The following is a 25,140-nucleotide window of genomic DNA, read 5'->3' on the forward strand; positions in this document are numbered from 1 at the left end:
CTTGTCATCCTTTAACCTGTTTCTAGGAGAGAGCAAAGGCCACGGTTGAGGCATTTTATTATTTACTTAGAGCCTAGGTGATGGGTTAAGAATTTTAATTCCTGGTTGGCCCCTGGTGTTTCCCCTGACACCATCTGGGCCTGCTTTCCCTTCTTTCTGCATTCCCTATCTTCCCTAATTAGTAACTGCATGTGTCCGCTCTTTGGAACTCAGGAAAGGCCTAGGAGACTAAAGCCTTTCTCTGCAAACAAGAAATGGGGGACATGGAGGGTCTCTTGAACCCAGGAGGGCCCTGCAGTGTCCTGACCAGTCCCCCCCGCCCCGTCCCTTTTCTCTGATACTCCTCAATCCTGAAGGGAACAGGGGCAGGACAAGAAAAGATACACTTTAGTAAAGAAAGTTTAATCATAAACTCGCCAGGGGAACTTGGTATCAGAAGCCTGATTTAAATACATCACCTTCCTACCATGAGTCCGGTACCGAGCTAGGGACAGGAGGGTACAGCAGAATATTCTCTCCTCCTGAAAACTGTCAACTTTCTGGAGACTCCCAGACATGGGATTCCTAGAGAACAGATACTACAGGAAGGAAGGAGAACAGCAACATGTGACTTGAAGATCAGAACTACAGAAACTCAGAGAGGGGAGTGGTCAGGATTGGCTGGAGCTGCCAGGAAAGGTTCCAAAACGCAGCGGGAACCTGACAAACTACCTCAGCCAGGTGACCAAGGTTAACAGTAACAGTGGTAAGTGTCTCAAGAACCCACTGCCTTGGTATAAAGTGATGAGAAAGCCCTTGACCTCTGATCTGCTTCCACAAAACCCATAACCCCCATCTAACCATGAGAAAAACACTAAGTAAATCCCAGTGCGGGACAGCCTACAGAGTACCTGCCCAGTCCTCCTCCACCCTGTCATGGTCATCGAAACAAGGAGGGTCTCAGAAGCTGTCCAAGCCCAGAAGAGCCTAAACAGACATGATGATCACTTGTCATGTGGTGCCCTGGATGGGATTCTGGAACAGAAAAAGGTAGAAGGAAGGGAACTTGAATAGAATATGGATTGCAGTTAATAATAATGTTTCAATAGTGCTCATTAGTTGTGACAATTCTGTAGAAAACTAGAAAGAGAGGGAAAATTAAAGTCAAATAAAAGAAATCTGTTGCTTCAGATTGGAAACCTAAAAGAAATTGGTGATTTCCTAGTAAAAATACACATTAACAAAATGGACCCAAAAATAAGGGCAATGTAAACAGACCAATTAGCATAGAAAAGCTGGGAATGGTGCTTAGAAATCTCCCACTAGAAAAGACCCCGGACCATTTGGGTTCACAGTTAATAGCTGAATGTTAAGTGACCTTTAACAAATTCTGATTTTAATAACAAAGTCTGATATGCTTACATATTTCATTTAGTGTAGGATGTCTGTTTACAAAACAGACATACTTTATGTAGTATTACAAATATGCTGCCTATTAAACTGTGACTTTCTCAACAAAAGGAAAAAGTTGTTGATGAGCTTACTTCCATTAAAGCCAGAAAGGAAAAATTTTAATATATTCTCATTTTGGTGTCAAAACTGTATTTAAACTTAATGTTGTGAGCTTTAACACACCTCCTTTTCAACGTGTCGATTAACGTGTTCAACGGCATCAACACTGTAACAAGAAAGGGCCATCAGAACACTCATGAGAGCAAGAACACAGGGGCGGCTGGTCCTCGGGTGGCTGGTGGGGCCAGCCGGTCCCCGGAGCACGTGCGGCCCTGCGCAAGTCCCACTATACCCTCTTCTGTGTGAAGAACGCCGTGTGCCCCAAGTGACAGCGCCTTAATGCGGGCACGCTCTCGTAAAATACCGTCGACCCTGGAACAACTCGGGTTTGAACCGCTCGGATCCACTCACGTGTGGACTTTTTTCAATAGAAAACGCTGCAGACCGGACCCACCAATGCGAAACCAGGGTGACGGAGGGCGACCGTCAGTCATATCCATTCTGACGGCAGAGGGTCGGCGCCCCAGCCCCGCTGGCTCAAGGGTCGACTGGAGCCCTGACGAAATTCTAGTGAGAAAATAAAGAGAAACCCTGGGGGCAAAGCCCCGAGGACGAGATTCCGTGCCCGCCTCCAAGACCGACGCCCGCGCTCTGCCCTTCCGCCCGCTGCCCCCCGAGTCCCGGCTGGGGACAGCACGGGCTCAGCAGGCCACCAGAGGGTGGCATCTTGCTCAGGGGAAGGGCACTGCGGTGTTGTCAGGACGAGTGAGGGCAGGCATGGCTCACCCACGACGACACAGCCTTGGAGTGGCGCGGCGCTCAGGCGCCACCAGCACCGAGTGCGTGACTCAGATGAACACGGTCCGGCCACACAGAAGGGCTCCCAGCTGTGTAATCCCTTAGGGGCCCAGGCCCTCGAGAAGCCACACGAGCCCCGCGGATGCTGTTATAGACACGCAGGCCCGGGCTCCCCAGGGGTCGGCTCCAGAAGCGGATCCACACTAGTGTTTCTATACTGGGTTAGAGCTGAGGGTGCCTGCGCCTCACTCCGTCCTCTCTCCGCTCTCTGGATACTGAAGACATGGGGAGGCCCCGCTGGCCCCGCCAACATGGATATGGCTCTGCACCCAGAGAGCCAGGCCTCCAACTACCTTCAATACTTCAGCACCTCCAACCCCAGGACAGGCTGGTCCCAGCCGTCACTTGGCGGAGGATCCCAGCGCCAGACCCAAGTCCTGCAGCCAGGAGGGATAGGGTCTCCTGCCTGGGGCCCCCAGTAAGTGTGATGGGGTTGCCCCAGGGAGGGACCAAGGTGCCTCAGGCCAGCAAGGGGTGGAGATCACTGCCAGAGACAGGGACACTGTTACAGGTTGAATTGTGCTCCCAGAAATCCACGTGTGGAAGGCCTAACCCCCAGTACCTGTGACTGTGACGTGACATGGAAATGGGGTCTTTGCAGATGATCAAGTCAAGAGGACATCATTTGGGTTGGCCGGAACCCACTACGATCGTGTTGGTACACACACACACACACACACACACACACACACACACGCACACACACGGAAAATGCCTTGTGAGTGAAGACTGCAGCTATGCTGTCCCAGGACAAGAGCTACCAGAAGCTGGAGGGAGCCCTGAATCAGATCCTCCCCCCGGTGCCCTCAAGGCCTTGCCAACACCTAGATGTCACACTTCCAGTCTCCAGGACCATGAGACGACAGATTTCTGTTGTTCTGAGCCACCTAGTTTGTGGCACCTCGTTGTTTTGTTTTTTTGCTGCACCGCGCGGCTTGTGGGATCTTAGTTCCCTGACCAGGGATTGAACACGCACCCTCAGCAGTCAGAGTGTGGAGTCCTAAGCACTGGACCGCCAGGAAAGTCCCTTGTGGTACTTTGTTACAGCAGCCCTAAGGGACGGATACAGGCACCCTCTGCTCTGTCCCCTTCTCTCCAGACCACGGTGGCTGAGGGTAGAGGCAGGGCCCTTCACAGACAGACCAAGGCCACTGCTGGGTGGTCACTCTGGCCCTGTCTCGGAGCTCTGGACACAGCTCTCAGCCTCCGGGGGCCATGGGAGGATGAGGACAAGGAGGTGGGCTCCCTGGAGCTGGTCACGGCACCCCGCCAATTCCTGGAGCCCGGAAAGCCCAGGAATAGCCGGACCCCACCCCTCCCCGTCCTCTGGGCCCCGCCCCCAGCCATCAGCAGATTGGAATGGCCGCTATCTGCGTCTTCATCTCAGTAGGGGAGACACAGAAAGAGGCGCCCTTGCCTGGTCATTGCATCTCACCAATGTCCACTGGCTCAGGCTGGCCCTTTCAGGTCTTCTCAGAAGGGCCTGGGGTCAAGCCAGGAAGCAGGGAGGGAAGTGGTGGGCAGGAGGCCTGATTGGCAGGACGCGGAGGGCAGGGCCCCCTCCCTCCAGGTGCTCTGTGGAGGAGGGGTGAGCCTCTTGCCTCCTTCCCTACGTCTGACACGGCATAGGTGGCCCTCCGCAGGAGGTCCGCTCTGTCAAGGGTCAGCTCCAGAGACCTTAGTCCATTTTCTCCAAAGCAGACCTGATGCAGCTGGCCGAGTCAGGGCTCTGGGACTTTCAGGATGGAGCCCAGTGCCTACCGAGGGTAGGAGGGAGGAAAATGCCCTGGAGGTCCTCATGAGACCCGTTCACCAGTCCCACCTCTGACTGGGACCAGTCCCCACCCAAGGCAACCAGGGTCTGCTGGCCACAGGATACCAGGACAGGCCCAGAGCTCTACATGTCTCCTGGGAAGGTCGAGGGGTGGCACACCCTACAGCGGCCCAGGGCGTTATAACCCCTAACCCTAACCCTAAAGCACGTTCACTAATTGTGCTGACATGTTGTGCAAAATTTGAATGAGGGTGAGTGAGTGTGAAGAGCGTGCTTCATGCAGGGACAGGCTGTGTGGGTAAAAGTGGGTAAAATGCGTTGTGGAACTCAGTTATTTACATCAGTCACCGTGTGGGTGAAGGGTAAGTCATAAAGTTGAAGAGTGACTCCTGGTGACGGGGTGTACACTGTGTGCATGTGTGGGGAATGTCGGTGATGTCTGAGATCCTAGACCTGGGGTAAAAGGGAGAGTCAAGTGTTCACGAATTCTGAGAATTAGGTAAGCACATTAGGGAAACTAATGAATTAGTTAATAGAAAATTTGATGAGAAACAGGATATTTACATGGCTTCAAAGCACCACCCCCTAAAATACTCAGAGAGAAAACGAGGAACTTTACAGTGGAGAAGCTTGGTCTGCAACACCCTAACCAGGTGATGGAGATGAACACCATCAGCGATGGGGTGAGGTGAGCAAGAACACGCGCCGCCCAGAAGACGCAGTAAGGACCAAGCATCACTCCTGGGATATTCCTTCCAAATGCAAACCCCAAATCACAAGGAAACATCAGACATGGCCACTTTGGGGGACATTCTGCAGAGTAACCGGCTTGCAATCCTCAAGTCGAGGTCATGGAAGGGCAGGAAAACCCAGGAACTGTCCCAGGCTGAAGGGCACTGAAAGCCCTGTTGAGTAAAGGCAGCCAGTGCTATGGGGCAGATTTGGATTCTCTCACAACCAGGGCATTACAGGGACAACGACCTGAACTCTCATGGGGTCTGGCCAATTAGGAGGCGGTAAAGCACCAGGACTGATTCCCTGATTTCCATGGAGGTGCTGTGCATGTGTAGAATTCCTTATCTGAAGGAAACACATAAAAGTATTAGGGGAATACGATGGGGCAGGTCAGTAACTTGTTCTCAAATGGCTCAAAGGAAAGAAGATCTTTGTACCCCATTTTCCAACTTTTGGCCAGTTTTCAATTGTTTCAAAATACGGAAATGTTTTCAAACCGAAAGGCCCGAGTTTCCGGGAACCTGGAATGTGAGTGGCCATCCAAGTGGCACGCCTGTCACTCGTGATACTCGGCCCTGCCTGCAGTTCTGGCGAGGAGGACGGGACGTGCCGGGCTGCAGGAGCACTGGTGGTCTCGGCTGAGACACCGCTCCCGGGGAGCTCCCAGTGTCCACTCAGGCGTCCCAGGCTCTCAGCTGCCCCCACGTCACCCCACCCCCCAGCAAGCACCTGGAAGTGCCCCCGTAGCCCTCTGCCTCTCCCCACTCTCCTGTGAGCCCCGAGGGCACAAACCTGACTTTGCTCCCCGCTGTACCACTTCTGTCGACCAACAGGATGGGGAGGTGAGGGTCAAGGGCCCATCCCCGGAGGGGACAGTCCTGGGTGTCAAAGCTCAGCCCCTGGCCTGTGCGCTCGGCACGCCGCTTCCACCTTGGGGGCAATTCCTTGTTCCCGGGGCACGATGACCAGGCAAGGGGCAGAGCGCAGAGAAGCCCACGGGACACTGCTTATAACACGGAGCCGGTGGAAAAGATCCGAATATCCCTCACCAGGTCCTGATGCGTGGAGTAGTGCCCTCGCGCTGTGCAATGGGGGCCAGGCCTGGGAGGGGCAGGTGTCCGGGACAGTTAAGTCAACAGGGGAGGGGGGTGTCAGAACATTAAACTTTAATTGAACAGAACACTTGGTCGGCAAACACAACGGATCACAACAACGGGGAGGGGAAGGTACACGTGCCTATGTGCGGCCCACGCCGCACTCACCAAGGGGCTGGGCGGAGAAGGCCGGCCTGTCACAGCACAGGCGTGAGGGTGGCTGCAGTACCACACCCTCCTCTCTGAAGAGGGGCCTGCCTGCCCAGGAGCTTGACTGCAAGCTGCTGCTGCCTGAGTAGAACAGACCACCTTTGACTTCTGACTTCACGAATGTTTCTCAGATGCTTCTTGCAGTATAGGGAGGTGCCAACCGAACTATTCAAACATGGCAGGGGGCTCAGAAGCCCTCAGTGCTTCTCAGCAGAACCCCCGCCCGGGGAACGCTGGGGACCTCCTTCTTCTGTAGGGACAGAGCTGTGTAACTTGTGTTACCAGATGTCCACAGTTGCTCCCCTGGAGCACTGGCCAGGCTCCCGAGGGGCAGCTCAGCCCAGGCTGCCCCCTGAAAGCTCAAGGAGCATCCTGGCTCCCCAGAAGGCGTCGCTGGAGGTCTGGCCATCGGGCCACTGCACCTGGAATGCCAACACAGCATCACACACGGAGGTACCCTCTGTGGGCTCTGCCTTCCCATCTGGGTCACCCCTGACCCTGGGACTCACCCCCTCTGGACTCCGTTAAGAAACACTGCCCATGACACCTGCCTCCCAGTTCTCATTCCACCAAAGTCCAGCCTTGAGGCATCCCTGCCCCATGTTCAACTCTGCCCATTTTATTCACTCCGAAGTCCCAAGTTGAGGACCCAGGAGTTAGGAGGGAAACCCACGGTACCTCATAGGAAGGCCTCACCTGGCTGGAGGGCATGGGCTGGCCCAGGTCCATGGCCGACACGGGGCCAGGGAAGGCAGGCGGGGCCGGGGCCAGCTCCGGGGGGCTGGAAAAGGGACACTGTCAGGACAGGTCCTTTGCCAGGCCCTGTTTGAGGCTCATGCTGTTTACTGTGAGTGCCACACCCTGAGAGCTTTCTGCCCAACAGAAGCCCTTCCTGGTGCCGGACTCTCTTTTGGGAACGGCCTCCTCCTGCAGGGCCCTCGGGTGTGCAGGATGCTGGAGGGGCCTGTGTGACACCCTGAGCAGGTGGCTCAGGGAGTCAGAGGGCACATCAGGGCAGGCTCACAGAGGAGGGGACGGTGAGCAGAGATGTGAAGGAAGAGAAGGTCACGAGAAGGAACAGGCCTGAGGCGTGAGGGAGCCCAGAGGTCCTTAGGACCAAATCAGGGGGAGCGGCAGGGGAAGCAGGTGCAGCCGCTCGGGACAATGATCATGCAGTCCCTCAAAGTCAAACCACACTTACCCTGTGACCCAGTCATCCCCCCGGCTAGGTGTACACCCCCCCGAGACACGAAGGCAAACACGCAGGCCACCACGTGTCGGGAATGTGCACAGCAGCCCCAAACCAGGAGCTCCCAAATGCCTGCCAACAGGTGATGACGATCCACACCAAGCACTCGGACTCAGCAAGAGAAGGAGTGCTGATACACAGCAGCAGGGGCAGGTCTCAAAGTAGTCAGGCTGAGTGAAAGAAGCCACGCCCAAAAACAAGAGTCTACGCTGTATGATTTCACTTATATGAAACTCTAGAAAACGCAGCTAAAGAAAGCAGGTCCTCGGTCCTGGGGTGGCAGGGGCGGGAACAGCCCTGGGACCCGTGACTAGCAGCACAGCTATGGTGTGTAGGAGATACGTAAGTCACACTCGGAAAACTGTCCTGTGCACCATCTGAACATGTTGGTCTACTTTATGCCAACTACATCCCAATGAAGCTGTTTTTAAACTAGGTTACCAGATCAGAGCAAGGAGGAGCTGGGGCACTGGAGTCCAAGGGTGATACAGCCAGTGGAGAGGCCCAGCAGGCCATGAGGGGCCCTGTGGCTGCTCTCTGTGGCTCCCGGTCATAAATGGAACAGTGAGTCCATCAGCGTGGTCTGGATTTTCCCACCATCTGGCCGTTCCCGCAGAGCTTGTGACCTGGGAAGCTGCTCCCCTCTCTCCCATGTCCCCCCAGTAATTCTGCCCTCACTGGGCACCTGGCCTTCTGCTCCCAGACTTGGGAGACCCCAAACCCTGGGGACCCTGTCCTTCGGCCGCCATCGTAGATTCCCTCTCCACCGGAGGACCCCTGGCCCGACATCGCCTCCTGTGAAGTCTCTGGACGCCGCCACAGCCTCCACTGGCCACAGTCCACAGCACCTAGGCTGTTCACGGCCGTCCCAAGTCCCTTTAAAACTCCAATTTGGAATATACAATCAGGATCTTGATGCTGTCCAGAAGCTAAAACAGTCTTTGGGGAAAAGAAAATGCCTGAAAGAGGCTGCCGGGGCCCAGGGAGACCTCTGGGGAAGTGTGAAGGCCTAAGCACCATCCACAGAACAGATGCCCGTATCTGCTCCAATGCTTGTCTGAGGGAGAGACTACCATCTTCTTTCGGTAGGTGTAGGATGGGGGATTGTTGAGGTTTCCAGAAACCCATAAGGAAAGGACGCACTCTGCACCGTTGGAGATGGTGAGTCTGTGCACCAGGCACCCTGTCCACGGCCCGTAGGAAGTGTCACCTGAGCCCTGTGGCTCTGCAGCTTACCTCTGGGTGAGGGTGAACTCAGGAGCCTGCAGTGGAGGCTGGGGCACCAGGAAGCCACTCGCCTGTGGTTCTGCTCGGCCACCGCTGGTACCTGGACCCTCCTCCAGGTACGTGCTCTGGGCGTTGATGCTGGGAGGGTCAGCGAATCCTGCACGGGAAGAAATCCCACAACCCAGTGCTGGGGGAATGGAGCACAGTCTACATGCAGCACAACACAGGCCTCTGCGGAGAGGTGGCCTCCAGCCTGGCCAGCCCCCAGCCTCGGCGCCCGCGCTGAGGAAAGGGCAGCCACCACTGCTGATGCCAGTGGCCTCTGCCGGTTCCCAAAGACCAAAACAATGTCAAGTTTTGCTGACCTCAAATTTCTCTGTGTCATTCTAGATCTCACGCCAGCCCCAGCGCCAAACAAAGACTCAGCACCCCAGTCCACCCTACGCCCACCGCAGCTGTCTGAGGAGAGACCCCGCGGTGTCCCCTGTTCACCACAGGCTGGCCCAGCCGGTGGCCATTGCCCTCCCCTTTCACCTTGGGTTTCCCCGTGATTTCACTGCAGTGCCAGGTGTTACTACCTTACCTTGCCTTTTCTCTCTACTTAAAATACTGTAGAAAATCTCTCAGGGTGTCTGTCTTTCACCCTAAAAGGCAAGCCACTGTGGACGTGATCAATTCTGGGTCGACAGACATTTAGGAGCAAAGTGAGCTAAGAAGGAAGGTCCACTGCTGCCCTAAGTCTATCCAGGTGGTAAAATGAGCATGCATCCCTGATCTCAGACCCCAAACAACAGTCCTCCCTCCTGTCTGCCAGAGCCTAGACCTTCCTCACCATTTGGTGTATGACTCTACCTCCGCCTTCTGCTGTTTTCCCTTTCCTGCAGAACTTTACAGGTAGTCTGAAGTCCAGGAAATATGGTTAAGTGCTAATTTGAACATTTCCAGTTTACACAGAATAGATCAGTGGGTTTTATCTTCTTCCTCCAAGAAAAACAGAAATAAAAAGCCCAAAGCCTAGAACAAAGGCAGTGTCATGGGAAGGGTAATGGGCAGGTGGGAGATGTCCATGTTCTGCAGATGCAGGGCACAGGTCTGATCCCATGGTGGGGGGTGTCTGAAGGGAAGCTGGGGCATAAGCAGGGGCCAAGGACCCTGAGAGGTTTGCAGGGAGGGAGGGAAAGCAAGGGGCTCAGGCAACCAGCAGGGAGCTCTCCAATTCCCAGAGAACACACCCCTCACATAGGCTGGACACGGTGTGAAGACCAGCTTCCCTCCTCCCAGTATGAGGCTGGCCACTGCCCATCCCAACTCCAGCCTTGTCAGTAAACATGGACAAGAAAAGGTCTCTGAAATCAAAGACCAATTCGATCAGATGGAAAAGCTGCGTCAGAGAAATGAGTCTCCAGGCTCTTCCTCTTTGGGGCACCTCTTCCTCCTCTGTTCAAGGAAGGGCCTGAATCCACAACCCCAACATTCCCCCCTTCAGGCAAGAAAGCACATTTTCTGAAACTTCTAACTAGGATACTCAGAGAAATATAAGATATTGCCTCTACAAAAAGTAATACAATCAGGGCTTCCCTGGTGGTGCAGTGGTTAAGAATCCACCTGTCAATGCAGGGGACACGGGTTCGAGCCCTGGTCCGGGAAGATCCCACATGCCGCGGAGCAACTAAGCCCGTGTGCCACAACTACTGAGCCTGTGCTCTAGAGCCTGTGAGCCACAACTACTGAAGCCTGCACGCCACAACTACTGAAGCCCATGCACCGAGAGCAGATGCTCCGCAACCTCAATGAGAAGCCCGCACACCACAAAGAAGAGCAGCCCCCGCTCGCCACAGCTAGAGAAAGCCCGCGTGCAGCAACGAAGACCCAACGCAGCCAAAAATAAATAAATAAATTTATTTTTAAAAATTTATTAAAAAAACAAAAACAAGTAACATGATCTATGAAGAAAGGAAAATCAGAAATAAGAAAAGAGAGCTTGGGGAACTTCCCTGGTGGTCCAGTGATTAAGGCTCCATGCTCCCAATACAGGGGGCCCAGGTTCGATCCCTGGTCAGGGAACTAGATCCCTCATGCCTCAACTAAGAGCCTGCACGCTGCAACTACAGACCCCATGTGCCGCAACTAAGACACGGCACAGCCAAATAAATAACTAAATAAAATTTTTTAAAAAAGAAAAGAAAGCTTGGAGTTCTCTTAAAATGTATAACTGTCAAAATATCAGAAGACAGAGTTTAAGACAAAAGCACATACAATAAAAAAGAAAAATTTTTTAAAAGGTAAGCATTTTGGGAGATTGGTCCAGGATTTCCAACATCCAAATAACATTTGTGCTCTAAAGAGAGAACTGGAAGGAGGAAACTATCAAAGAAAATAACAAAAAGTGCCCAGAGCTTAAAGAAGACCTTGTTCTCTGGTTCTTTAAATTGAAAAGCTTTACAACAAAGTGAATTCAAAAGACTCACACCTGGGACCATCACTGTGAAATTTCAGAACACCAAGACTTCAAAAATATAAAGCTCCAATAAAGGAAAAATATGTGAACATCAGAATGACATCTAACTTAAAATGACAACATTGGATGCTATAATTGGATGCTATGTTGGTTTCAAATTTCTAAGGGAAAAAGCATTTTAAACTCAGAATTCTGTCCCTGACAAGTCATTAATCAAATTTGAGGGCGGTTTAAAGACAATTTCAGAAGATGCAAGGAAACAGACACTACCTTGCAGGCACCCTTTCTTATAAAGTTAATTAAAGACATTCTCTAACATAACAAGAGTCAAGAAAGAAAGAACAAGACTTGCAATTAAGGAAACACTGAAGCAAACCCAGGGAAGCAGTTAAAGGTGCTCCTGGGATGACGGCTCCACACCAGACTGGGAGCAGGAAGAAGGCGGCCCTAGCAACAAGTCTTCAGAGGGGATGCTTAAGACACTGCAAGAAGTTAGGGATGTGGTAAAAGCAGTAAGAAAAAGGGAGGCAATGACAAACTACAAGACGACCTGTATGGATCCACAGAAGACTAAAAAATTCAGGTGACGGGCTGAGTTCAGTGCCAACATCCTCCTGGGAAGCTGGGATGTCACAAGATGCTATTGTGTTTGGTGCACAAAATATATACCTGAATACGTATTCTTTAAAGGTATTTATAGCGACAGTTACAACTAAGGAAGAAACTAGGACGAGAGAGCTGGAAGTCTGAACAGCTCAGCCCTCCTCTGTTGTAGCAGATGTTGACTGGTTAGTTACAGGGACTGGAGTACAGGGGTGGCAGCCATTTCATTTCATTTCAACTCTTCCCTCACCATCTTATTTTTTTAGTCACGTCCACATTTTATTTTGAAAACAAAAATAAAATGAAACATATCCAGGCTGTTGGTGGGAAGAGCCTGTTCCAACTGCACTGGTTTGGGGTCTAATCAAATACACGAGATTCAAGCAGAAAGTCCTGGCCCCTCAGAATTCTTCCCCGTCAAATGACATACAAGCAGTTGAAGCACCTGATGTAGAAACACGTGGTCTGTCTAGCGTAGACCCACCTGTGGGGCTGGCCTCACCAAGAGCGGTCATGGACACAGCCAGAGGAGCACCTGCAGGGCGCATCGTGAGGTCCAGCCCGTGACTGTGGATCAGTTGCCTAGTCTGGAAGGAAACTTCCTTGGAGGATGCCAGTGCAAGAGACATCAGCCACGACTCGGGGGCACCCAGAGAGGGGTCCAGCATGTTGCTGCCAGCAGCCAGAGGACAGAAACCAGAGCCAGGGCAGACGGGAGGAAGAGCAGCAGGGTCGTGGCTAGGCCCCTCCTGGTACATCTCACCGCCCTGCAGAGACCTGGGGGACAGAGCAAACACCATCCCTTGGTGGGCAGAGGCTCCCTCAGGCCGGGGTCGTGGGGCCTGGGAGGAGAGTCCAGCCCAGTTTGGGAATCTGGGCTCCGGACTCAACGCAGCCACAGATGGCTGTGGGGTCCACCCCAATCACGCTGCCTTCACAGTTCTCCCTGGGGCTGCAAGGGTTCCAGAGACACAAAAAATACTACCGCTGGAAACCTAAGACACATTAGCCGTTTATTTACAAGGGCCTTCAATGAAGCATTGTTCCACAATATTGAAGGCTGCAAATGATTAGCAAGACCCTAATAGTTGACTGATTAAATGAAGGTGGGTCTTAAAGGAATGTGAAGCAGCAGTTAATAATGTAAAGAATTAAAATATCCCCCAAATGCTCCCCGTGTCTCAGATGCTGCTCCTGGGCTTTTGTTAACAACCCCCTGCCCCTGCAATCTGTGAAATGACATGCATGGCAGGGTCCATCACTATCCCCATTTCACAGGGGAGAGAAAGCAGACACTGAGAGGTCACGGGAACCTGCCTAAGGCCACACACCTGGGTAGTGCCAGCCTGGACGTGAGGTGCCAGCCCAGGTGGTGTCATGAGAGACGCTGAAAACACAAGTGTAAATGGAAAAAGTGGGCACAGCTTGATGTTTACGCAGATGGGGACCTGGTCCCACACTCGGACTCAGTCCTGCTGCTGCCGGCACTTTCTTCACAGCAGTTTGTGCAGCACCACAGGGGCAACAGGGTGAGGGGAAGCGGTTAGACAGGGCCTGGTCTGTGGCAGGGACTCAAGAAATGCTGGCTGTTACTAACCTAATGATATACCAACCACACCAAATGCTAAAGAGAAACAGACCACGAGACAGCGGGTTTGCCTTTGGGGAACTGAACAGGGGACGGTCCCATGGCCCACGTGGGTGGCAGTACCTGGGAGCTAGTGACTTTGGCGTGGCCTCGTCTCCAGAGAAGCCTGGGGCCAGGACCAGTGGCTCCCACGGCCCTTGGGTGGTCTCCTGGGTCTGTACAGACCCACGTTCCTCAGGTCCTGCTAAAAGACAGGAGGGGAAGCTGGGTGATGCTCAGGGTCCCAGCTTCCTTCCCAGCAGGTTAAGAACGGCCATGCTGGCTGCCCAGTATTCTTTGTTTGTCCCCTGATCTGTCTTTGGTCTGAACCAACACCCATAATTAGGAACCCAGAACACCCTAAATTCTAGTGCTTGGCTCACTTCCCACTGACTCCTGGCCCTGGCCGCAAAGTAACCTCTCAATGCAAAACGCTGCTGCAGCCCCACCTGGGCCCATCCTGAGCCCAACCTGACCCTCAGCTTCAGCGATCTCGCTTCCCACAGGGTGAAGTCCCAAACGTGCAGGCGGAGAGGGTCCTGCCCTGTAACCAGTGACCCTACCTCGGCCTGGCCCTAGACCCAGGTTTTGGGAGAGGGGCCACTCACCCGACCACGGAGGCCTGTCCACGCACCCAGAGCCAAGGTGCGGCTGGCCTATGAGCTGCGGGGGGCGCGGGCCGGCCTCCCTCGCGATGCGGTCCTCCGCCGAGTCCCGGGCTGGCGCCGCGCGCTGCACAAGGGCCCTCTGGCGCCGCCGGTAATTGGCGAACCAGTTGTAGACCTGCTCCGTGGTCAAGCGCGTCTCCGAGGCCAGGTCCTCCTGCCCCGAAACAACACGCCGCTTGCCCAGCCCGCTCCTGAGACGCGGGGCCGGGACACCAGCGGGCCGGGACACAGGGCGGCTGGGGCATTACGCGGGCCAGCGCCGCGGCCTCTGGCCTTGTTCCTCCTCAAGCCGCCGCCCGCCCGACGGCCACTCACAGCCGGGAGGGCTCGGCAGGGCTTGCAAACCGGACCTTCCCGAGGCGCCATCAAACCACTGACCGCCCGCCTGCCGGGCCGGTGCGAGAGCGCGTCGGCCACGACCGACCCTGCGATCAGGAACCTGTCCTTCCTCAGGAGCCAGATCCGAACCACCACGGGCCACAGCACGGAGCTCCGGGAGGGCCCCGCTGATTGGACCCGGAAGGGGCGGGGCGATCACTGGGAGAGCCCTGCTGATGATTGGACCGGGAGAAGGGGCGGGGCGATCACTGGGAGAGACCCGCTGATTGGACCGGGAGAGAAGGGCGCAGGCCAGCTTTATGAGCGGCAACGCTCTTACTGCTGCCCCCTCCAGCTGCTCCCGAGAGCTCAGCCGCGCATCCCTCCTGCTGGAGTCCCGGCCGCGGTGAGTGCTCAGTGAGCACCTGTTGCAGCCACCCTGGATGACGAGGCATTAAGACGCCCGTGATGAAACTAACCCCGCCACGTGTGCAGGCGGCTGCCAGCCAAAGGGCGCCGTCCCCAGGGCAGTTCAGGGCAGGCGGAGAACGCCAGCGCCCTGGCAGATAGGCCACTGGGGAGGCGGAGAGGTGTGGCTGAGGATGCGGGTCAATCCCCTAAGGGTGGTGATGTCACCTAAGGGTGGGAGTCCCCTAAGGACCGGGGAGGGTAGGCTAAGGGGAGGGTTGCCTGGCCTCGCTCTCATCTGCTCTTACCCGCTCGGCCTTGCTGGGGTTGGCGCTCACACCCAAAGCAAAGTCCTGCAGCTTCTGGCGAACTTCTCTGGGGAAGTTCCGGCTCTTGAGGCCGTCAGGGCAGAGGGAGGCGGGCGGTGGGTTCCTGGATGAGGACAGTGAGGAGGCGGTTACAGACCCCCTTCTCCGGGACGCACCTGTTGTGCCCCCCTGGGCCTCCTGTCCTCTCGCTGGCCACCCCTCCCCTGCAGGACTGTGTGCTGCAGTCCCCGGGTCCAGCCCCTGAACAAGGGAGGGGTCTCGTGTTGCCCGGGCCCACACCCCACACCTTCACCAGGGTTGCCAGTACCACTCACTGACCAGCGGCCGTGACTGGTAAAGCTGGGGGATGGGGGTGCTGAGGTTGGCGATGATGCCCTCCTTACTGAGTGTATACTAGAATTTTTCCAAAGGAAAAAAGTGACATATAAACAAACAGCACCGGTCTATACAAGATTCGCTACCCAAATGCCAACTGAACAACAAACCCCCACGAACATCGAAAACACACCCCACACAGCCCAGTGGAGCTCAATCTCCCATTCCCCACGCCGTCCCCTGCGCATCCCAGTGAGAGACCACCACGTCCCTGCCCATCAGGCCAAGAGCCCTGCAGCCAGGTTTATTCTCTTTACCTTCTCCAGTATATTCAACCTATCGGCAAATCCCTCTAGAGTCAATCCTGACACAACTCTTGCCCCAGCCATGGCCACTCCCAGAAACTCCAAGAACCTCCCACCTCTGCTCCTGCACTAACCATCTGCTGTAACTCCAGTGTCACCCCTTCTTATGCCCAGAGCACGCCTTGCCTGTGCTCAGGCCTCTCCAAGGCTCAGCCCTGTGCTGCAGCCCTACCACAAGCAGAGGGCCAGTGAGTCACAGCCCTCTACTGAACGAGTTCCGTCTAGCATTCCTTGCTCTCAATTACGGGATCTGCTTTGTTTCCTGGTCTACTGTCCATCATCCACACCCGCGGGCAGCTCCAGGACAGCAGGGCCCCAGCACCCCTAGTAACGCCCAGCAACCAGAGGCCTCTTCACAAACACTGCATGCTGGTCCCCAAGGCATTTACTTTGCTAAGCCACCCTCTGGCAGGCTGTCAGAGCCTATATGGAGGGACCTGACTGCATCCCTGAAGACCTCAAGGCTGATTAACTGCTGGGCTTTGAGGACGTATCTGGCGGGCACCATGAGAAAAATTCTGTCTGATCCAAAAGGAATCCATCTCTTCTTTCATCAACCAGGTCCATGGCTCAGAAACTCCTGTCGCTTGGGCTTTCAGGAGCTCAGAGCAAGACCCGCAGCCCCTCCTGGCCCGTGGGGGACACCCAAGGTCAAGAACAAAGGCTCTACAGTCTCGACGTCTAGGCTGGAATCCTGCCTTTGCATCTCTGTAGCGTGTAACCAGGCAAGTGACTAACTCTTCTGTGCCTTGGTGTCCTCATCCATGAACGGTGATGGTGGCAACGATGGTGACTAGCAGTCGAGACGTGTACCGAGTGCTGATGACGGTCACGGTGGTGAATACTACCGACATCTATCCAGCAGCCACCGTGTACCGGGTGGCCTTCTAAGCACTATGTGTATCTCATGTGGTGCTGGCAGACCCTCACCTTTCTCTCTCTTTTAAAGGTCCTGCAGCCCTGAGGGGCCGTGCTGGGATCCGGGCCAGGCACCTGCAGAGCCTGACCATGGGGTTAGCGGAGCTGAGGGGCACCCATCCTGCAGGAAGCCAGTGAGATCAGGGTGCCCACCTGCCGCCTCCCTCACTGCAGGGCCCTCACTGACAGGCAGCGGCTCCTGCTGCAGCTACAGCTTTTGGCCTGGGTCCTGGGAACAGCTCCCTGTCCTCGCCCTGCAGGCACACGTAGGAAAGCATCCCCACAGCCAGCCAAGCGGTGGAGAGGAGGCTCAGTGGCAGGCACCTGCTGCTGTGGAGCCTATTACCCTCTGTCTATTACTGCTTTCTCTTATCTCCCTGCCTCTACTTCACCTAAGTCCTTCTATGGTCTTGGAGGGCAAACCCCTTGGGAGCACCAGGGAATAAGTGCCGATAAAGGCCGGTGCCTACCTCTTCCTGCACCGGAACTTCTGCACCGGGGTCAGCGTGGCCACGCCGAGCCTCTTCATGACCAGATGGTACTGGATGTCATTCCAGAGCTGCACCAGCTTCAGGCTGCCACCCGGCACCCGGCATCCCTGTGGACAAGAGCCTGCTGAGACCCAGCACGCTCACCTGCCCCAGAGCCCCGCCGTATACCCAGCCTGACCACTAAGAACACCTGCTCGCTGGTGCCCCGCGCCGAGAGCATGAGCCCCATGGCCGGGCTCCTGTCCCAGCAGGCCCTCCCACGAATGGGAGGCAGGCACAGCTCTCCCTCACCCCCCCAGGTGAGGGCCAGGCAAGGGGAAGGCCAACTCCGGGCTGTGGCCATAGCACACAAGAGGCCAAGCCACGCTGAGAACCACATGGTCAGGCGAGGCGCCTGAGGCTTGATCCCCGTCTTGCGTGAAAGGCCTTTCTCTCCCACCAGCAGGGCGGGCCCCTGGGGCTCAATGAGTTCATTCTGAGCTGAGGGGGATGAAGGGGTCCCGGTCTGTGCCAGTAACAGCTCCCCAACCCAGTGCGGCTTGGTCATGTAACCAGACTTTAGCGATGGCCAAGGACGCTGAGTGTGGGCCTCCCCTGGACACAGCCCCTGTGGTCAGTATGTGGTTCATGCCTTTAACCCCAGTGTTCTCAGGCCCATCTTGGTGAGGGAGGTGCTGAGAATCATTTAGCTTTCTCTCAACAGCATCAGAAAAAACCCATTTTGCTGGGCTGAGGCCTGCAGTCTCCTGCCAGGATGGAGACATCGGCACTACCGTCAGACAGGGAACCCACTTGGAGCCTCCCCACCTGCAGGAGTGGCCCTTGGCGGGAAATGCCCCTTCTTGATGCGGTAGCCCCATCCTTTCTCTCAGGGCTCAGAACACATCGCTTCCTCAGAGACACTTCTGGACCATCCTGAGTTACAGTCCCTCTCCTGGGAGTTTTTCATCACTGATGTCACACTCACATTCCATCACTGACTGCCTTCACAGCTACTTCAGCCCTGTGCGTTCACCCATTTATTCTAACATGTGGAAGGCTGAGCCCCCTTATGTTCCAGGTGTTATGTTGGGTGTTGGGGATCCTTTAATGAGCGGAACTAACGCACCCCTGCTCCTGGGGCCTGCAGTGCAGGAGGGGAGGCGGATCACGGAACGAAAAATAAGACAGGTTTCTAACCGTGAGCTGAGGAAGGAGCCACAGAGGGGGATGAGGGCTCCCTTAAGTCCTTGGGAATAAAGGAGGCACCAGCTCGACGGGGTGACATTTAAAGCAGAAACCAGACAGGGAGGAAGGCACCAGCCACACAGAGTGGTGTCCAGCCTCTGGCAGAGGGAACGGCATGCACAAAGGTCAAAAGACAAAGATCTCGGGAATTCCAGAACTGCAAGCAGCCAGCACAGCCACTGTGCGGGAGCCAGGACGACGGGACGGCAGGCTCTGGGCCCGCGCCTCGGCACGTACCGTGGTCCCATCTGCAGTTTTAAAACTGCCTCTGGCTGCTACGTGAAGACTAATAGATAGAGGGGGCAGGAGAGGACACGGTAGTGGGGCGTGAGCGCCAGGAGGGTGCCGCAGGGCTTGGGGGAGAGGGAGCAAAAACAAAGAACTGGGCAGAGTTTAGTATCTTAAAGGTAAACTCAGCATGAGTTATGCATGGACTGTAATATGGAGTGAAAAAGGGAAACACAGGCCCCCAAATCTCTTATTAAAACCTTTTGAACCAGATGTATTTTGGAATTCAGAATTCCTCACACTTTAGGAAGTAACACAGGTATATACTACATAATTTGCACTATCCCAGTATGATCTAGGACAGGAAGCATCCTGCAAGCAAACATACCAGGATTTGGGTAGCAAAACGTACCGCAGTAACATTAAGTGGATAAATAAAGACATAAATAGTTTCCCATCAATGCAGCTCAGGTTTGATGCCAATTGAGTTGAGGTTCAAAGTACCACCAGAGGAGTGACAAAGATACTTGTGGTTTCAGAGTTCCCGAATGCAGATCAGCAGCTAAGGGACTGCGGTCCTGGGTCTGTTCGATTGCTTGCCTCACTAACCGGAGTGCCAACTTTCCAAGCCAGGACCACTGGTCCAGGACCAGAGGGATTCGATAGATGGACAGTTCCGTCTCAGGTTAGCAGGCAAGTTAGAACTTAGTACAGTGAGAGTGAACGGCCCTGGCTCGGTTTATAGCAGCTCTCCCCAGGCTCCTGCTGACTTCCGGGCATTTCCGTCGTCTTCAGGCTGGTGTGGGCTGCTGGCCCTCTCCCCGCCCCGCCCCACCCCGGTCCTACCTCTAGCAGCTGGCAGGCAGCCCGGTGCTGTTCCTGCTGGGCCAGCACGCTGGCGCACACCAGGGCCACGTCCGCGTTGTCCAAGAGGTACAGGCGGAGCTGGCTGTCCAGCACGGCAGCGACCAAGGGCTGCACCTGGGCGGGGTCGTACTGTACCTCCCGGCACAGCCTGCCGGCGAGGGTCACCAGGTCTGCCAAGGGCAGGCCAGCACCTCCGCTTCCCCTCAGCAGCTGCAGGAAGCTCTGCATCCCGAGTCGGGTTGGACCCGTCTGCAAACAAGAGGACAGTCAGGACCACCACCAGCGCTGATCGGCTGACTGCACATCAATCCTCAGACCAACAATGCGATGCCTCTCTCCCGCCACAGGTACTTGTATCGTGGCGCGTCAGGGCCCCCCCCCGCGCAACAGCGTAGACCCCGGCGGTGCACCAAGGCCCACCCAGCTCGCTGCTCTGCTGCCAGACTTCTCACTCCGCACGCCTGGAACCTCTGTCGGGTGCCCTCGTGCCCCTCACCCGCTGTGCCACCTCTGTGTTTCCCCCACTTCTCACACCGCTTGTCACTGCGTTTCCTCCTTCCTTCTCCGGGGTCTATGGGGCCAGGCCCACCTGCGCTGGGGTCATCAGATCCCCCCAGCATCTGCCAGACGGAGAGCAAGGCCTCTTGGAGCGGCTGGGCGGGGCCGCGGGACAGGGGCTGCGCAGACGCCCTTGGCGCTCCTTCGGAGGGGAGTCAGAGGCCCGCTGAGGCGGGACCAGCAAAATTCGCTTTTAACTATTTTAATTTTGGGGGGGGAAAACCCTTATATTTGAAAACCACAAACGTTTAAGGGTTGCTCTAGCCCGACAAAATAATAAAGTTAGAAAGGGAAGGGTAGAAGGAAAGAAGGAGGGACGAAAACAAGGAAAGAGAGAAAGAGTGAAAGGGTTGGGGGGAGGGAAGGCACCGAGACAAAGAAGTGAACACGTGCCGGCCTCCGGCGCAGCCCTGCTGGAGTTTGGGCTCCCTGCCCTCACAGCGCCGCGGACACCAAGCTTCCCGCTCTGCCCGGTGAGGGCACAGGCTGAGAGCTGAGGTAACCTGCAAAGGACCGAGGGCGGGGGCCCGGCCAGGCTGGCTTCCGTGTGGCCCGTTGCACCCCAAAAGCCCGCTCTGCCGCCCTCCCACCCCGACGCAAACAGGTGAGCCACGGCAAGCTGGACCGAAGGCTTTGCATTGTTCTAAAACATCACCGTCTCACTATGCAAACAGAAACCAGCAGAGAGAGTTTGCTTATGGCGATACTCAATCGGGCCAGCACCGCAGGCATGACTCCCGGTCTGCGCCGGGTCCTGCAAAGCACCCGTGCGAGGCGCGGCCATAACGCACGCCGGCAGCTTGCCAGCCGCGGCCGCTGAGGCAGCTGGCGACGGCGTTTTCAAACAGCACGTGCAGACCTGTGTCCACAACTACCTCACTTCTGTGGAACAGGCTCCTGGAGGCGAGGGTAAAGGGCGCGTTTTCAGTCGCTGCTGCCAAACCGCTGTCCGCAAGGGTTGAGAGAACCTGCGGAGAACTGCCGCGCTCCCGGCGGAGGGTCTGGCCTGCTTCCAGCTCTTTCCTCCCGGCAGGGCTTCCAGGGCGCCCGCCAGGGGACGCGCTCTCGCCGCCGCTTCCGGGCCTCAGCGCCTTGTCAGGGGCTCCTGCCTCGAGGCCCCACGTTTCTTCCCGTCGTGAGTTGCAGGAGGCCCGCGACCCCGCACCCTTCGAGGGACCCGGATGTCCCCCAGCGCCGACAGCCCCGCCCCACCCGGCTCCAGGAAGGGCGGGAAGGAGGCTAAGGGCCGAGCTCATGGAGAGGGTCCTGGAGTTCGGGAAGGAAGTGGGTTCGGGGGGCACCCCGAACACTGAGGGGACCCGGCCCGGAGGGGGCGGGGGGCAGGCGGCTATGCTCTGCGTCCTGCCCGGACACCTCCGTCTGGCCGTGGCCCTGCGCCGCCAGACCTCTCCCGGCGCCCTTCTCCCCGCGGGGCCCGAGAAGCCTCCCGGGCGGCCCGCCCCGGACGCCGGACTCAGTCACCGTCGCCCGGACGCCCCTCTCGTTCACTCACCTTCATCCGCACGCGCCAACTCACCCCCGCCAGGCGCCCGGGGCCGCTTCCACGCTCGGCGCACACGTGCTCCGCCCGCACGTCCGGGGAAGCGGCGGGAAGGCGCGGTTGATACAGAGTATCGAGGCCTCCGCCAATCCCTGCAAGGGCCCCGCCCGATGACCCCCGCCCGTGCCCTGCGCCCCCTAAGTCACGGGGGTCTGCGGGTCCGCCCGCCTGGGTTCGGGGCGTTCGGGTGGTTCTTAGGGAGCCGAGAGGTTCTCGGGGGTCGGTGGCATTCAGGGGGCTGCACGGGAGCCGGCAGGTTGGGGGACGAGGAGGGGCGTCGGAGGCGCCATCCAGCCTGGTTCTGCGCGTCCTCAAGCCCCAGAAGGAGCGGAGCCGGGGTCCTGGGGGTCCTGGGCTTGTGTGGAGGAGAGGGCGCCACGACCCCCGCCCCTGCATCCGGAGGAAGCTGTGACCCTGGATTAACCCCACGCCACCGCCCTGTAGCTCTGCGGAGACAAAGCCCGGCTGGGGTCGCAGCCCGGGGGGTAGACACCCCCGCCCCTCCCGTGCCTCCGCACCCCCAGCCGGAGGCCCCCGGGGATCCCACCCCCGCTTGACCCTGCGGCACAGCTGCGCGCGGCGGAGAGGCCTTGGCGGCGGGGGGGGGCTGGGGGCTCGAGTTCTCGGTGACCCTGGTCAGCCACGCAGGGGAAGCCTCTGAAGTGCCGCCATCCTGGCTCGGACACGGTCTGGCCTCTCCCCTGTGCAGTTTAGTTTGGGGAGATGCTGCACACAGTGAGCCGGAAGGCGCTCTAGAGAGGAGACCAGGAAGGTTTCAAGTTGCTTTTGAAAGGGTGGTCAGGGCAAAAATTCTCTGACGTCAAAGCTCATGCCTGAATTTACGCAGAAGACTTCGGCAGAAAGAGAAACATTTAAGCGTTTGTTCACTTGAAAATCTGGAAACGACCCAAGAGTCTGGTAGAATATTGCTAAAAACATCACATTTCAGAAACAGGATGGGCTCCTGGAGGGTAATTAGTAGTTGGGCGGAGAAAGATTGCTTCCTGACCCGACTAGTGATACATTGTACAATAAAAACGGCTGTTACAAAGCAATGTGAGTGAGACGAGCCCATTTGAAAAGTGCGGACACAAAATGATGTGTGCCACGTTCTTAAACCCTGGTTGCCACCGGGTGACAAAATTATTGTTTTATTTCTTTAATTTGGCTTTTGAAGTTTCTTCTTTTGCTTATCCATATTTTCTAATTTTTATAAAAAGATAATCGTCTCTTTTTCTCGTTTTAAGGTTCTTTTCAAGAAGTGAGAGAAAAAACGTAGACCACAGGGTTGGGGGAAGCAATCCCCACCGTCCAAGTACACTAAGGCGGACATGGGTGAACAGAGAGGAAATTGGAGATTTGCTGCAGGAAACCCTCCTGTTGTGGGAATGCGATCACAGGCCCTTTCTCCAGGACCGGCTGGTGCTCAGTGAGCATATTCCTGGTTGCACTCCACCCGTGAAGCATCAATAAAGTTAAAACCTCAATGGAAACCAAAATATTCAAGTACCTACGTTATTAAATTTAAATGTAATTCAACAAATTTTTTGATTCTAGTTCATTGTTATAAAATCAGTTACTTTTTTTGGCTGCCAGGTGAGAAGTTATTGTTTACAAACATTGTCTTATTTGAGCCTCCCAAGCCCCCTCTGAGCGAGTTATGTTCCCTTGTTACTAAAAAGGAAATAGGTCCCAGTGCATTTAAAACACTTCCAACCAATAAGTGGCCTCCTTTAACTGTCAGACTCAAAAGCATACATTCTTAACTAAGCACATAATAATTTCAAGTATTCTAAATCAGGGCCAACTCTTCATAAGCTTCATTTTTAATAGAGGTGTGATCTTCCAACAAAAGGTAGGCCAAAAGGTAATTATCCAACACCCACTGTAAATAGAGGCCGCCTCTCTCTTCCATGCTCACTAGTCTGAAATGCAATCATTACCACATAAAGCAACCTAAGGCATACTTACCTGGTATTTCCAGATTTTCTACTCTCTTCTGGACCCAGGCTACCTGGGGTGGACTCCCAGTTTAATTGTTTAATAGCTGTGTGACTTTGGACAAGGTACTGATCCTGTACCTTCTCTCCTCTTGGTAAAGTTTATGATTTGCGATAATAACAGGCCCTCTTTCCTCTTTGGTTTGAGATCTTTAAATGAGTCAGTACTCTACACGCACTATCTTCTTTACCATTTTGTTTCTTACCGGCACTGTTCGCTTTTAACACATTCAAAATCTGGTAAGGGAACATCCCCCTTAGGACTTCTCCTTTTCAGAAATGTCCTGGCCATTCATGTACTTTCCCCTATCATGAGTAGCTGAACACATTTTTAAAAATCCCTGATCCACGGAAGGCTGCAAGCCCATCTAGATACAGCCTCCTAAGAACCTCTACTTCACCCTGAACCCCTCTTCCCTCCAGGGGATTACCTTCGTTCCCAGAGGTCCGCCTGAGGGAGTTGCTCGCCCACCCACGCACCCCAGGAAGCCTTCTCGAAGCCCCAGGGTAAGTACCCCCTGGCAGATTTGTCAGATTTGTCTAGTCTGTCTGTATATTGGGGTGCTTGTAGCCACTGGAGACCAGTCCTTTGGGCCGTTCGTGGGTTCACAGAACTATGGGGAGCAGGCCGTCTGGGGAACACCCTTGGGAAACCGATGCCTGACAGAACAAGAGGGGAGGGGATGTGTGACGTCTGGGTAGTGATGAGGACAGAGGGAACGTAAACCAGAGCTTGAAAGAGTGGCTCACTGTCCTTCCTTTCACGGAGGATGGCAGGTGCAGGTGGGGCAGGGAACAGGAAGACCCTCCCAACATGCGGACCCAGAGGCACTAGGGATGCTTTTTTTTTTTTTTTTTTGCCTAGAAAATCCATGATGAACAAAATATTTAAGAAAATATTTTAAAGATGAGATGAGTATTACCGATTTTTCCTTCTGCTTCAGGCTCAGAGGTGGCTGGGCAGTGGTGCTGTGCCCAAACTAGGGCCACTTCACCTGCTACAAACCTTCTTTCCCTCTGGTGGAGGTGCAGGGTGGGGACAGGGACTCAGAGCCCAGGGTCTATTCACTGAGCACACGGGACTCTGTGAGGTGGGTATTTTGCCATCATTCCCATAGGACAAGATGCCCATCAGAGAGGTTAAGTCACTGGTCTAGTCACAGAACTGGTAGAGGGTGGGTTTGAGGTTAGCCCACTCCCATCTGGCCCCCAAGTGCCGGTTTTCACGTCACCCAGCAGCACACTGACTCGGAGGGTGGGAGAGAAGGAGGGAGATTTCGCTGCGCACTACGTTATCGTTACTCAGTAACGATGCTTGTTACACTCCAGGCCCAGGCTGGACACTGACATCACAGATGAGTGAGTGTCCCTGCGTTTGAGGAATCCATCCTCTCAGGACCTGTTGATTGCCTACTCTGTCCAGAGCAGGAAAAATATCAATCTATTTATCTATTTTTGTCATTGAAAAAAGCCTAAATAGATATTTAACCAAAAGAATTTAAAATTAAGATAATATTACAAGTGAAAAGTTGAACAGACATACAAGTCCAAGAAAATGAAA

At 55.2% G+C, this 25,140-nt stretch overlaps 1 protein-coding gene across 1 annotated transcript; it reads right to left on the reverse strand.

The window, feature by feature from the left end:
* Nucleotides 1-6,391: 6,391 nt before the first annotated feature.
* Nucleotides 6,392-19,780, reverse strand: ANHX (anomalous homeobox). Its single transcript, XM_082639914.1, has 9 exons — nt 19,440-19,780; nt 17,118-17,245; nt 15,029-15,152; nt 13,935-14,148; nt 13,411-13,531; nt 12,184-12,476; nt 8,648-8,795; nt 6,859-6,943; nt 6,392-6,584 (listed from the first exon to the last, which is right to left on the reverse strand). The coding sequence occupies exons 1-9, from the start codon at nt 19,686-19,688 to the stop codon at nt 6,498-6,500; spliced, it is 1,449 nt and encodes a 482-aa protein (XP_082496040.1). The 5' UTR covers nt 19,689-19,780; the 3' UTR covers nt 6,392-6,497.
* Between the last annotated feature and the right edge of the window lie 5,360 nt (nt 19,781-25,140).

This window comes from Mesoplodon mirus (assembly GCF_964341445.2).
Source record: "Mesoplodon mirus genome assembly, chromosome: 13".
NCBI lineage: Eukaryota > Metazoa > Chordata > Mammalia > Artiodactyla > Ziphiidae > Mesoplodon > Mesoplodon mirus.